General features: G+C 40.0%; 1 protein-coding gene across 1 annotated transcript in view; it reads left to right on the forward strand.

Annotated features, from left to right (window-relative positions):
- The window catches only part of Yme1l1 (YME1 like 1 ATPase), a 46,248-nt gene extending 31,508 nt beyond the window's left edge, over positions 1 to 14,740 (forward strand). The window contains exons 10-19 of the mRNA XM_045149231.1: positions 1,337 to 1,489; positions 2,267 to 2,399; positions 3,817 to 3,879; positions 5,402 to 5,514; positions 7,494 to 7,649; positions 8,140 to 8,291; positions 9,170 to 9,296; positions 9,569 to 9,642; positions 11,435 to 11,521; positions 14,274 to 14,740. Of these exons, the coding sequence (XP_045005166.1) occupies positions 1,337 to 1,489; positions 2,267 to 2,399; positions 3,817 to 3,879; positions 5,402 to 5,514; positions 7,494 to 7,649; positions 8,140 to 8,291; positions 9,170 to 9,296; positions 9,569 to 9,642; positions 11,435 to 11,521; positions 14,274 to 14,417 (1,202 nt within the window). The 3' untranslated portion in view covers positions 14,418 to 14,740. The remainder of the gene's footprint in view (positions 1 to 1,336; positions 1,490 to 2,266; positions 2,400 to 3,816; positions 3,880 to 5,401; positions 5,515 to 7,493; positions 7,650 to 8,139; positions 8,292 to 9,169; positions 9,297 to 9,568; positions 9,643 to 11,434; positions 11,522 to 14,273) is intronic.
- Positions 14,741 to 15,156: the final 416 nt, after the last annotated feature.

A 15,156-nucleotide genomic window follows, 5' to 3' on the forward strand; every position in this document is an offset into this window, starting at 1 on the left:
AACATTTTTTTGAAGGAAGAAAAAACGTTTTGTTTGAGTATATTTTCTTTTCTTTTTCTTTTAAACTTTATTTATTAGAGAGAGAAGGAGAGGCAGATAAGGAGGGACAGAATGGACATGCCAGGGCCTTCAGCTGCTGCAAATGAACTCCAGATGCATGCGCCCCTTGTGTATCTGGCTAACATGGGTCCTAGAGAGTCAAACCAGTATTCTTTGGCTTTACAGATAAACGCCTTAACTGCTAAGCCATCTCTCCAGCCTTTGAGTATATTTTCAAATAGCCTTTAGAAAGAATGTTGTTGGAAAGATCTGAAGTGTACATCTTTTCTTTGAGCAAAGGAATGGTGATAAAAGGTGTTGATGAGTAGTACTTATGAAGACCTAACCTTTAAGGAAGTGTTACTATTAGTAATATGGTAGATAGAAGCTAGGGGAGGGAAGATGGGAAAGCACAGATGACCAGACTTGGGCAAGGAGGGCAAAGGACAGCAGTGACAAGAAACAGTGCTGGTACCGAGCTGCAGGAAAAGCCCATAGGCTAGAAAAAACTAAAAGAGGATATTGGAGAAAACGGAAAGACAAGAAAAAATATGTGACGTATACTTAAATACCAAAAGACAAAGAGAGGAGGCTATATGAAAGCGTACAGTTCAAAAATACACCTGATGAAAGTGTGAAGAAAGATGGGCATAAGAAAGACCTTACTTGGGCTGGAGAGATGGCTTAGCGGTTAAGCGCTTGCCTGTGAAGCCTAAGGACCCTGGTTTGAGGCTCGATTCCCCAGGACCCACGTTAGCCAGGTGCACAAAGGGGTGCACGCATCTGGAGTTCGTTTGCAGTGGCTGGAGGCCCTGGCGCACCCATTCTCTTTCTCTCTATCTGCCTCTTTCTCTCTCTGTCTGTCACTCTCAAATAAATAAATAAAAATAATAAACAGGAAAAAAAAATTTTTTAAAAAGAAAGACCTTACTTGAGTCAGGTGTGGTGATGCACGCCTTTAAACCCAGCACTCAAGAGGCAGAGGTTAGGAAGATTGCCATGAGTTTGAGGTTACCCTGAGGCTACAGACTGAATTCCAGGTTATCCTGGGCTAGAGTGAGACCCTACCTTGGGGGAAAAAAAAAGTACTTATTTGCCCTTGCAAAAACTTTTTTTTGTTTTTTTCATCTTTCGAGGCAGGGTCTCACTCTAGCCCAGGCTGACCTGGAACTCATTCTGTAGTGTCAGGATAGCCTCAAACTCATGGCGATCCTACCTCTGTCTTTAGAATTATATAAATTAATAAGCTTTATAGATTTATATCAAGGGATTTTTAATCATTCTTGTTTTCTTTTAGGAATTCTTTTGGTTGGACCCCCAGGAACAGGAAAGACCCTTCTTGCCCGTGCTGTGGCAGGAGAAGCTGATGTTCCCTTTTATTATGCTTCTGGATCAGAGTTTGATGAGATGTTTGTGGGTGTAGGAGCCAGCCGCATCCGAAATCTCTTTAGTATGTTTTGATGCATCTTTTAGACAATTTTAATTTGTAAACTAGGGGGAAAATATGTCTTATCCCTTCTGTGGTAATTGCTTATTAGATTTCTGGAACCGATATTGTAACCATTTAGTTTCATTTACCTTAATATATTAGCTGATACAGAGCTGTGCTCTTTCTTTAAGTAAGCTAAGTCATGAGAAGTGGTTTAAAAGTTCTTGAGTGGTTTTGTTTTTCATTTTATTCATCAAATGTATAGCACATAGCTACAAGTTACCAAGCAATTTTGATTATATGTTTGTATAGTTAGGAAGAATGAATAGCCAATTGTTTTACTGGCTATTAACTTAAATCTATTTAAAAAAATTTTTTATTCATTTATTTATTTGAGAGCAACAGACAGAGAGAAAGAGTCAGATGGAGAGAGAGAATGGGTACGCCAGGGCCTCCATCCACTGCAAACAAACTCCAGACGCGTATGCCCCCTTGTGTATCTGGCTAACGTGGGTCCTGGGTAACTGAGCCTTGAACTTGAACCGGGGTCCCCAGGCTTCACAGGCAAGCGCTTAACCGCTGAGCCATCTCTCCAGCCCCTAAATATATTTTTATATTTGGTTTTTTTGGTATTACCCTCCTCTCAACACTATTAGTAAAAATTGGCCACCTATTTTGCTTTTTCTCTGTATGATTTTATTGTACCATTGGTTGTCAAATAGATTTTAATATTTATATGGTTTTGTTCAAAAAGTGTTGATTTCTTTTAGCTTATTTGAATGTTTTCTGCTTTCTTAGGAGAAGCCAAGGCAAATGCTCCTTGTGTTATATTTATTGATGAGCTAGACTCTGTTGGAGGGAAGAGAATTGAATCTCCAATGCACCCATATTCAAGGCAGACTATAAATCAACTTCTTGCTGAAATGGATGGGTAATTGAGTCTTTCTTTGTAAAATGTGGTAATATATTTTAAAAGTTAAGATTTATCCTATTTTAAAAATGACTTGAATAGGGACCTCCTGGCATTTGATATTTATAAACTTAATATTAGCTAACTTTTTTTTTCTTTTGGCTTTTTGAAGTAGGGTCTCACTTTAGCTCAGGCTGACCTGGAATTCACTATGTAGTCTCAGGATGCCTCAAACCTCATGGTAATCCTCCTACCTCTGTAGTGCTGGGATTAAAGGCATGTGCCACCATGCCTGGAGATATTAGTCAACTTCTCATGAAGCGTGTTATAAGATAGTCAAGTTTTTCTGTCAGTATTGTTTAGTTTCATTACTAATTTTCATATGAGCCTTAACCACTAAGCCATCTCTCCCTCTCTATGCTTGGTGTTTTTGTTTTTCTTTTTTTTGTTCATTTTTTATTTATTTATTTGAGAGTGACAGAGATAGACAGAGAGAGAGAGAGATGGAGAACAGGTGTGCCAGGGCTTCCAGCCACTGCAAATGAACTCCAGATGCATGCGTCCCCTTGTGCATCTGGCTAACGTGGGTCCTGGGGAACCGAGCCTTGAGCCGGGGTCCTTAAGCTTCATAGGCAAGTGCTTAACTGCTAAGCCATCTCTCCAGCCCTGTTTTTGTTTTTTGAGGTAGGGTCTTACTGTAGCCCATGCTGACCTAAAATTCACTATGTAGTCTCAGGGTGGCCTTGAACTTGCAGTGATCCTTCTACCTCTGCCTCCCTAGTGCTGGGATTAAAGGCGTGTACCACCGTGCCTGGCTCTCACCTGATTTTTTAACATTGTGATATGTGTACCTCTTTTCATTTATTCCATTATACTTACAAAAGGTAAACAGTCACTTAAGCTCAAAATGATTTATATAAAGAAGGAAAGATGTGAGCCATGGTTGTAACTCAGTGTTAAAGCACTTTCTTAGCATTGATAAGGCCCTAGGTTAGATTCCCAGCACTATCTACCCTCTTCCTCCAAAATAAGTACAGAGACAGTATACTAGTTTCTTCAAACTTGATGACTAACCGTAAATGTTATAGTAGTGTTAAAGGTTACATCAATGTTACATAATATAAAAAGGAAGAAATGTTGCTTTGAATAAAATATCATAGTATGAGAGACCTTTGAAGCTGTGTATTAGTCTAGGAGCAAATAATTTGAATTGGTAACATTGAAAATAATTTTTCAAAATGTAGTGAGGTATCCCAACATTTTGTCAGGTTCTTTTCCTGAGTAGAACAGATATGATGGTTTGTGATCATTAATAGTTGCTAGTTTTTGGCACTTACTAAGGTTAATAATAAATAGTTACATCTAGATTATTGTTCCATGTGTGCTCTTTTGCCATTTTCAGTGAAAATGTACTCTTTTGTTTTTACACCCTAAATAGTTTTAAACCCAATGAAGGAGTAATCATTATAGGAGCCACAAACTTCCCAGAGGCATTAGATAAGTAAGTATGAAAATCTGTGAACCAGTTTTACATGCTGAAACCGTGTACTAGGTGAAGCTTGTTATAAAATGGCGAGTTGCATGATTCCATTTATACAAAGTGATTAGAACAAGCAAATCCAAGAGTGATTGCCAGAGACTTAGTGGGGAATATGTGATTACTACTAATAGATATAAAATTTGTTTTGTGGGAAGGGAATATAAAATTAGAATGAAATGATATTTGCACAACTAAATATATTTAAAAGCAGTGGCTTGCTTTAAATTCTGAATTGTTGCCAAGCATGGTGGTGCATGCCTTTAATCTGAGCACTTGGAGGCTAAGGTAGGAGGATTACTGTGAGTTAGAGGCCAGCCTGGAACTGCAGAATGATTTGCAGGCCAAGCTGGGCTAGAGTGAGGACCTACCTTGAAAAAAAAATCTGAATTAAAAAAAATGCTGAAAATATCCTTGCATATATATCACACATTTAGGCATAAAGCATTTTAAAAGCATTTGATAGAAATTATTTGTATTTTCATGTCATCAGTAGTTTGTCTTTTTACTTTCTTTTTTTTTTTTGAGGAAGCCCAACACACTGGCTTTTTTAATTTTTTATATTTTTTTATTTATTTATTTAAATATTTTTTGTTCATTTTTTTATTTATTTATTTGAGAGCGACAGACACACAGAGAAAGACAGATAGAGGGAGAGAGAGAGAAGGGGCGTGCCAGGGCTTCCAGCCTCTGCAAACGAACTCCAGATGTGTGCGCCCCCTTGTGCATCTGGCTAACGTGGGACCTGGGGAACTGAGCCTCGAACCGGGGTCCTTAGGCTTCACAGGCAAGCGCTTAACCGCTAAGCCATCTCCAGCCCTGGCTTTTTTTATTTTTAATGTGAGAACAAGAGAGAGAGTTGGTGCTCCAGGGCCTGCAGATACTGCAACCAGACTCCAGATGCTGTGCTACCTTGTGCATGTGTGCTACCTTGTGTGCTTGCGTCACTGTGTGTGTCTGGCTTATGTGGGACCTGAAGAATTGAACAAGGGTCCATAGGCTTTGCAGGGAAGCACCTGAACCACTGAGCCATCTTTCTAGCCCAATTTGTCTTTTTTCTAATACAGCAGCCTAACACTCTAGAGAGCAGTAGAAATGGATGTATGATTCTTACTGTAGTTTACTATAAAATTGTTTTTGGTTGATACATGCTTTATTTCTGAGGTATAGTCTACTTTAGATGAACACATGTATGTAAATTAACCTTTGTTCTACCTTCTGTTTATTATTGATGTCATTATTACTGTTTTCCATGCAGGGTCTAACTATGTAGTCCAACTTGACCAGGAACTCCCTCCTCAGCCTCCTGAGCACTGAAATTACAGGCGGGCTACCTATTTCAGCCATGTGTTTGTGGAACCTAAACAGTTGTGTTAAGAATTCTGTATAATCTGTGGCTACCATTGATCTCTTTGTGTTTTGTGGGTATTAGCAAAGTATAGTCAGCTTGTTCATTTTTATTCTCTTTTTTTCATTTTGCCCTTAGTGCTTTAATACGTCCTGGTCGTTTTGATATGCAAGTTACAGTTCCAAGGCCAGATGTAAGAGGTCGAACTGAAATTTTGAAATGGTATCTCAACAAAATAAAGTTTGATAAGTGTAAGTCTAATTCTATAATATCAACATTCTTATCTCTACAAAATAGAAATAGATCTCATCACTCTGCTTTTGGTTCCTTTTGTTTTGTTTTTTCGAGGTAGAGTGTCACTGTAGCTCTGACCTGGATTCACTATGGAGTCTCGGGGTGCCCTTGAACTCTCGACAATCCTCCTACCTCTGCCTCCTGAGTGCTGGGATTAAAGGTGCTCACCACCACACCCAGCTGTTTTTTGGTTCTTTCTTTTTTTTTTTTTTTTTTGTTTTTGTTTTTGAGATAGGGTCTCACTCTAGCCCAGGCTGACCTGGAATTCACTATGTAGTCCCAGGGTGGCCTCGAACTCACGGCAATCCTCCTACCTCTTCCTCCCAAGTGCTGGGATTAAAGGCGTGCGCCACCATGCCCGGCTTGGTTCTTTCTTGATGGTTGTTTGTTTCAAAAGACCATCTAAATTTCTGTGTTCTCTTTTTTTTTTTCTGTGTTCTTTCTATTCTTACTTATATGTCCTTTTACAAGTCCATTCCGTGGTTAGTGTGCATCCAGGAAACTGTTCTTTGAATCCTGATTCCAAAGAAAGTTTTGTTTGGGGTTTTCAGACATGCATTTTTTGTTTGTTTTGCGAGATAGGGTTTTTAAGTCAGCTTAGGCTGACTTAAAACTCACTTTAGTCCATGCTGACCTCAAACTCATAGTGATCCTCCTACCTTCGCCTCCTGAGTGCTGGGATTAAAGGCATGTACCACCATGCCTGGCTTCAGACAGGCATTTTGAAGCTGTATGTATGTATGCATAGATTTTTTAAAATTAAATTTATAATTGAAGCTAATACACTCCTTTTAGAAAGCATAGATGATACAAGACATGGAAATATGGATCCATTTGGGTTGTAAATAAAGATATTATAGGTGCAGTATTATCAAAGATATTTCTCAAAATAACTAATAAAACTAAAATTGTCTCCAACAGAGCAGCTTTTGACCAAATTCAGACCACTGAAGTTTGTGAACATGTGTTGTTTGTTGTAGTCTGACTGGAAAAGCATAGGTTACATTTGAAATTTCTAATGTCATTATAGATGTCTCTACCTCTCTGTGCCCTGAATGTTAAATTTAGGACATTTATGATTATTTTCTCAATTTCTGATTTCAATTGTATATTCTAGTACTTTTCCTAAGAACTGCAAAGAAATAAGTTCAGTTTTATAATTAAAAAAAAAATATATATATATGTATTTAACAGAGAGAAAGAGGTAGATATAGATACATATTTATTTATTTAACAGAGAGAAAGAGGTAAATATAGATAGAGAGAGGATGGGTGCACCAGAGCCTCTAGCCACTGCAAATGAACTTCAGACACCTGTACCACCATGTGCATCTGGCTTATGTGAGTACTGGGAAATCTATCCTGGGTCCTTAGCATTCACAGTAAAGTGCCTTAACTGCCAAGCAATCTCTCCAGGCCCTATTTATAATTTTTTTTTTTTTTTTTTTTTTTTTTTGAGGCAGAGTCTCTAGCCCAGGCGACATGGAACTCATTCTGTAGTCCAGGCTGGTCTCCAACTCATGGCAGTCTTCCTGCCTCTTCCTACTGAGTGCTGGGATTAAAGGCAAGAACCACCATGCCTGGCAAACTAAATTTTAGTGTTTTTTTTTTTGTTTGTTTGTTTGTTTAACTTTTAACTATTTATTTGAGAGAGAAGGAGAGAGAGAAAAAGGGAGACAGAGAGAATGGGCGTGCTAAGGCCACTGTCTTGTGCATCTGGCTTCTGTTGGTCCTGGGGAATTGAACTTGGGTCCTTCCCCCTTAACCTGTAAGCCATCTCTCTAGTCCAAATTTTAATTTTTAAGTTGTAGTTCAGAATAATTGTGTTTTTTCTTCCTTCAAGACAAGAGTTCTTAAAAAAAAAAAGTGAGTTCATTGTGGAGAGCTTCAGTTCAGCACTTTTGTGGATTTAATGCTGTGTTCTCTTTTCACAAAGCTGTCGACCCTGAAATCATAGCTCGAGGGACTGTCGGGTTTTCTGGAGCAGAGCTGGAGAATCTTGTGAACCAAGCTGCATTAAAGGCAGCTGTGGATGGAAAAGACATGGTTACCATGAAGGAGCTAGAGTTTTCCAAAGATAAAATTCTAATGGGTAAGTCAGGCAGCCTTCTTCACTCTATCCTTTCCTCCCTCTTTTTATTTATTTATTTATTTTAGAGTGAGAAGGTGGGGGAGAGAATGGGCACTCCAGGGCATCCAGCCACTGCAGACGAACTCCACTTGCATGCACCCCCTTGTGCATCTGCCTTATGTGGGTCCTGGAGAATTGAACCAGGATCCTTTGGCTTTGCAGGCAAATGCCTTAACCACTAAGCCATCTCTCCAGTCCTAGACTATAATATTTTTATTGCAATCTTGTGTAAGTGAATTGTAACTCAGGTATTTTTAAAAAATATTTTGATTTATTTGCAAGATAGGTTCTTGCCCGATAGCCCAGGCTGTCTTTGAACTCCTGCAAAGCATGAGCTGCCTGGGTATCATCCTCCATCCTCCGGCTCTGGAGTTCTAGGATTACAGGCTGTCATGGTCAGCATTTAAGTAAACTTACATAATTTTGAGCATTGCTTACATTTTTAACTTAGGGCCAGAACGGCGAAGTGTAGAAATTGATAACAAGAACAAAACCATCACAGCCTATCATGAATCTGGTCATGCTATCATTGCGTATTACACAAAGGATGCAATGCCTATCAATAAAGCTACAATCATGCCACGAGGACCAACACTTGGACATGTAAGTTTCTTGCAAGATTTTCCCCACCCCTGACCTGTTGCTGTGGTTTGAAACAAGTGCTCACAAAGCATGTCCCAGTGTCTTCTGCTTTTTGTTTTTGTTCCTTCTGTTTTTGTTGTTTGTTTGTTTGTTTGTTTTTGAGACAGTGTCTTACTCTGCAGCCCAGAGACTCTAGAATTTGTGGTTGTCTTCCTGCCTTAGCCCCTCAAGTGCTAGGGTTATAGATGTGAGCCACCATGCTGGCAATGCCCCATTTCCATATATTTATTTGCTTTCAAATAGAGCCATCCAGAAGTTTGTATGAAATTGCTGATGAGTTACAGAGAAAACTAAGCCACTTTTTAAGCTTTTTTTTTTTCTGTCCACAACAATATTGAAATAAGATACATTGTGATAATTTTCTGTTAGAGAGTTTTCATAATACATTTCAAGTGTGATCATGTAAATTATAAAATAATTGAGGAATGACTGCAGACTTTAATTCTTACATGTTTAACTGTGCTACTTAACCAGAGGTGAAATTATGGATCATGGTAACTAGTTCCATAGTTTCTAAAGTTTTTCTCAGTGCAGGTTTCCTTCTCATATCTTCCTGATATATGGCATTTTAAATATTCTTATGCAAATGGAGATTAAACAGTCCTGTTATAGCCATATCCACTTACTGCTTATAGCATGTATTTTTATGGAGAATTTTTCTTATGCTTTATATTATTTTCTCATTATTCACCCAATGACCATCTCTATTAAATGCCTTTGACTTTCAGCATTATTATATTAAATTTTGTCCATAGTGAGATTTAAGTGAGTTATGAATATATTTCAGAGCTGGGTCTGTGTGTCTTTGATTATTGCCTGACTATCCTTCAATTGTGCAGGTGTCACTGCTGCCTGAGAATGACAGGTGGAACGAAACTAGAGCCCAGCTGCTGGCACAAATGGATGTTAGCATGGGAGGAAGAGTGGCAGAGGAGCTTATATTTGGAACTGACCATATAACAACAGGTTGATTTAATTTATATATTTATTTATTTGTTTTGACATAGGGTGTCACTCTAGTCCAAGCTGACCTGGAATTCTAGTTCATGCTGGCCTCGAACTCAAAGATCCTTCTAAGTCTGCCCCCTGAATCCTCTTACCTGCCTCCTGAAGGCTGGGAATAAAGGCATGCACCACCACACCTGGGTACAGGTTGATTTTAGATTATGTATTCACTTCACATTTGTGGTTATTGCTTACAAAGATATTGTCAAAAATTGTGTCATGTTTATTTTTAGGTGCGTCCAGTGATTTTGATAATGCAACAAAAATTGCTAAGAGGATGGTTACTAAATTTGGAATGAGTGAAAAGGTAATAGTTAATTTCACACATGAAAATGTTCCATGTGTTTGATTATCAATTGGTGACTTATTCTTTTCCCTTGTCTAATTCTAAGGCATTTGAGACTTTATTCTAAACATTGTCCCAGTGATATTCTCTTAGTAGAAAGATACAGCATTAGCTGCTTAGACATTACCTGTTACATCATGAGTTAACCAAGTAATAAATTATTCAACTTTATCATGTGGCATAAAATTTCTGAGTTTCTTGCCTTTTTTTTTTTTTTTGAGGCAAGCTCAAAAGACTGCTGCCTTTTTTTTTAAATGAGAGAGAGAGAGAATTGGCATACCAGGGCCTTCAGCCACTGCAATTAAATTCCAGACATGTGCACCCCCCCCTTGTGTGCATGTGCAACCTTGCATGCTTGCATCACTGTGTGTCTGGCTTACGTGGGACCTGGAGAGTAGAACATATGAGTCCTTAGGCTTCACAGGCAAGTGCTTTAACTGCTAAGCCATCTCTCCAGACCTTTTGCTTTCTTTTTGAGGTAGGGTCTCACTCTAGCCCAGGCTGACCTGGAATTCACTATGGAGTCTGGCTGGCCTCTAACTGCATTCCTACTACCTCTGCCTCCCAAGTGTGGGGATTAAAGGTGTGCTCCACCATGCCTAGCTCTCAAGAGCATTTTTAAAGCCGGGCGTGGTAGTGCACACCTTTAATCCCCGCACTCAGGAGGCAGAGGTAGGAGTATCGCTGTGAGTTTGAGGCCACCCTGAGACATAGTGATTTCCAGGTCGGCCTAAGCTAGAACAAAACCCTACCTCAACCCCCTACCTTCCAAAAAAAGAGCATTTTAAAAAAATTTGTTTACTTTGAGAGAGAAAGGCAGGTAGAGAAAGAATGGGCATACCAGGAGCTCTACTCACTGCAAATGAACTCTAGGCACATGCACCAACCTTGAGCATCTGTTTTACTTGGATACTAGGGAATCAAACCTGGTTCCTTAGCCTTTGCAGGCAAGTGCCTTAACCACTAAGACATCTTTCCTCCTCAGCTAAGGTGCTTGCCCGCAAAACCAAAGGACCCAAGTTCGATTCCCCAGTACCCACGTTAGCCAGATGTACAAGGTGGCAAATATGTCTGGAGTGCCTTTGCAGCAGCTGGAGGCCCTGGAATGCCCATTCATTCTCTTTCTCTCTCTCTCAAATAAATAAAAATATCTTTTTAAATATATAGTTTAGGGCTGGAGAAATGGCTTAGTGGTTAAGGCCCTTGCCTGCAAAATATAATGACCTTGATTTGATTCCCTAATACCTACATAAAGCCAGATGCACAAAGTGGAGCATCTATCTACAGTTTGTTTGCAGTGGCTAGAGGCCCTGGCAGTCCTATTCTTCCCTATCCCCCACTGCCTACACATAATTAAATATTTTTAAAATATATTTATTAGAGTGAGACCCTATCTCAAAAACATAAAAATAAATAAAGAATATTTATTTATTTGAAAGCAAAGAGAGAGAATGAAGGAGAGAAAGTGAATAGGTGTGCCAGGGTCTCTTACTATTGCATATTCCATATACATGTGCTACTTTGGGCATCTGAGTTTTCATGGGTACTGGGGATTCAAATCTGGGACGTCAGGCTTTGTAAACAAGTGCCTTTAACCACTGAGCCATCTTTCCAGCCCCTCAAGGAATCTTTATGTTGTATTTCTTCTTGTCCTCCTACCTCTGTCCTTAGAGTTTGTTTACTTATGTTTGTGGTTGTAATTTCTCTGTTAAATTTCAGGGCTTCTTGTTCACTTACTTTCCTCTGGTTTTAGCTTGGAGTTATGACCTACAGTGATACAGGAAAACTCAGTCCTGAAACTCAATCTGCCATTGAACAAGAAATAAGAATCCTTCTAAGGGTACGATTTTTCTTACCTTACTTGTTTTATGTTGTTGTTTTGTTTTTGTTTTTGAGACATAAATGCTTAAGTAGGTACTTTAAACATTATTTATAAGGGCTTGGGAGATGGATCTACAGTTAAAGCACTTGCTTGTAAAGCATGACTATCTGGGTTCAATTCACCAGTACCCACCTAAAGTCAGATACACAGGATTGTGCACCTGGAATTTGTTTGCAGAGGCAGGAGGCTCTGTTGTGCCCATTCCCCACTCTGCTCTTAAATAAGTAAAAAGGAATAATAAACAAAACTAATTTCTAAAGAAAGGTGGGGGGTGAGGATATATTTCAGTGATAAAGACTGTTTGCCTAGCTTGTGAAAGGCCCTGGGTCTAATCTCCAGCACTGCAAACGAATTGAGGGATGACAGCTAATGTTTCTCTCTTCAGTAGATAGAAGTCTCACTATAGACCGGGCGTGGTGGTGTATACCTTTAATCCCAGCACTTGGGAGGCAGAGATAGGATTGCCATGAGTTCAAGACCACCCCGAGACTACAGAGTAAACTCCAGGTCAGCCTGGGCTAGAGCAAGACCTTACCTTAAAAAAAAAAAAAAAGGAAAGGTGTCGGAAAGACACCTCTTTGTCCTGTTGCTGGGGATATGGCTCTTGGTAAAGCTTAAAAGTTCAGATTCCTAGAACCCACATAAAGCCAGATGCAGTAGCATGGTTCTGTGATCCCAGCACTTCTATACAGAGGTGGGAAGTGGGAGGTGGAGACAGGAGAATCCAGAAACTCATGAGCCAACTGGCGTGGCATATGCAGTGGCAAATAATAGACCCTGCCTCCAAAAGGTGAGAAGAAAGGACTGACATCTGAGGTTGTCCTCTGAGTGCCATACTTGTGTTGTGTCATGTGCTCACTCACACACATGAATCCACACAAGTCATACGTATATACAAGAAAGATTGAAAAACAAAAAGATGAAATCTCTTGTCCTGAACCGGGTCTTACTTTGTTTTCACCACGGGTAAGTAGAATTTGTACTTTTAGCTTCAATACTTGAATCAGAACATTATTGAATCTCTGCGTCACGTGTTTAACATATATATTGCTTGGATGCTTTGTCCCCAGTAATGTGCATGTACCAGGAATACAAAATAATCACACCTAGCTCATGTTGTCTGCAATGTCCCATGCAGAATAGGGTAATAGAATGTATGTGTGTATGTATAGGCTGGGAAATGGCTGAGCAGTTAAAGGCACTTGCTTGCAAATCCTGCTGGCCCAGGTTCAAGTTCCAGCATCCACATAAAGCTGAATGTAAAAGTCTTCCCCCTCTCACCCCCGAGGTAGGGTCTCACTCTGTCTCAGGCTGACGGAAATCATTATGTTGTCTCAGGGTGGCATTGAACTTAAGGCCATCCTCCTAGCTCTGCCTCCCCAGTGCTGGGATTTAAGGTGTGCACCATCACACCCAGCTCAAGGTGGATGTAAAGTTTGTTTTTAATTTGTTTGAGAGAGAATGGGCACGCCAGGGCCTCCAGCCACTTCAAACTAACTCCAGACATGTGTACCACCTGGCTTATGTGGGTCTTGGAGAATCAAACCTGAGTCCTTTGGCTTTGCAAGCAAGGGTCTTAACTGCTAAGTCAATCCTCCAGCCCCTGTAAAAGTTTTTTATAGAGCGAATTTATGTCATTAGTAGGTACTGTGTTAGTGCAGACATGTCAGAGTCGCTTGGATTAGGGTAATGGAATCAGAAGAGAAGCAGCATGGAGTGGGCTGAAGAAATGCTGGTGTTTTGTTATACCTCACTTCCCAGACTTCTGCCTTGGGTAGCTAGATTTCTTTCCTTCCATTAACATAGAGACTAAATGGGATATAGTAGGTGGGGCATTGGGTGGAGTCTCAGTTTGTTTTTCTACATACTGAACTTGGAGCATCATAGCAAGTGTCTCCAGTTAGGAGTAGGAAAATTGCTTTGGAGCTTACTGGAAAGGTCATTTATGTGGTCCACTTAGATCCTCCAGTTTCCTATCTTAAGGTATCTCTTAGAATGGCTAAGAACTAGTATTCTATTGAATGAGTGATGTAATCAAGATCTTTCTTGTGGTATTAGAAGAGGGTCAGATAGACACATGATTTTGTCTTCAAAGGAATAGTACTTTTGTTGGGTGTGGTGGCACATGCCTTTAATCCCAACACTCAGAAGGCAGAGGTAGGAGGATCTCTGTGAGTTCAAGGCCACCCTGAGACAACGTAGTGAAGTCCAGGTCAGCCTGGTGCAGTGAGACCCTACCTCAAAAACCAAAATGAAAAGGAATAGTACTTTCTATACAAGGACAGACAAAAGAAAAACATCCTGAAGGACAGAGACTCTTCTGAAACATTTTCAAAGTCCTATTGTAATACTCTCCGTATTCTATCGATAGTTTTATGTACAATTTGTGCTTGAGAGAGAGAGTTAGTGCACCAGGGCCTCCAGGCACTGTGATTGAACTCCGGACGTGTGCCAGCCTTGTGTGCATGTGCGACCTTGCACATGTGTCATCTTGTGTGTTGAGCTTACATGGGGTCCTGGGAGTTGAACATTGGGTCCTTCGGCTTCGCAGGCAAGTGCCTTAACTGCTAAGCCATCTCTCCAGCCCTAAACCCAAGCTTTTAAAAAAAGCCTTTGCAAGTTATAAGTCATATTGTATTTCTTTTCTCTTTGTCTATGGTTTTTGCTTCCCTACATTTTCTGCTATTTTATATTTGCTTTTCTGTTTCAGGAGTCCTATGAACGAGCGAAACATATCTTGAAAACTCATGCAAAAGAGCATAAAAACCTAGCAGAAGCTTTGTTGACCTATGAGACTTTGGATGCCAAAGAGATTCAAATTGTGCTTGAGGGGAAGAAGTTGGAAGTGAGATGATACCCCTCTTGCTGTGAGTGCGTGGCTGGTTTTATTACAAGACTCTAAGTAGTACTGCAGTAGTCTCCTTTTGCAGCTCTCTACCCCTCCCCCTCCTGGACAGCGTCATTCAGGGCTGTGAAACACTGTCAGTCTTTTGTCACATTCTATACTTTTGGTTTTTTCCATGATGACACTTGTGCAAATTAGCCACCTACAACAAATATATTTTAAAAATAAAGAACTATTAAGGATTGAAAATGGCTTATTTGAAAAAGTTATGTATGTGTAATTGTATTGTTGTTTTCTCTACTGGAAGTGAGTAAAACCTGTGCCTTTGGCTACTGGTGTTTTTGTTTTTATATATTTATATATTTACTTACTTATTTTTATTTGACAGAGAAAGGGGGGAGAGAGAGAATGGGCGCACCAGGGCCTCCAGTCACTTCAAACGAACTCCAGACAGGTGCGCCCCCTTGTGCATCTGGCTAACATGAGTCCTGGGGAATTGAACCTGGGTCCTTTGGCTTTGCAGGCAAATGCCTTAACTGCTAAGCCATCCCTCCAGCCCCTGACTTTGTTTTTTTAGGATGGAGTAATCCTTTATTTTTACATACTTAAATTACGAGGTTGTCAATGGAGGCTGTGAAAAGCAGCCTCCAACCTTCAGCAGCCGCTCTCAGGGCTGCAGCGCCCTTGTCCATGTGGTGGGGTGAACTTCTCCTTTATCAGCTTAGTCCCACTGCCCTTGATGGCATCC

Source organism: Jaculus jaculus, chromosome 5, assembly GCF_020740685.1.
Source record: "Jaculus jaculus isolate mJacJac1 chromosome 5, mJacJac1.mat.Y.cur, whole genome shotgun sequence".
Taxonomy (NCBI): Eukaryota; Metazoa; Chordata; class Mammalia; order Rodentia; family Dipodidae; genus Jaculus; species Jaculus jaculus.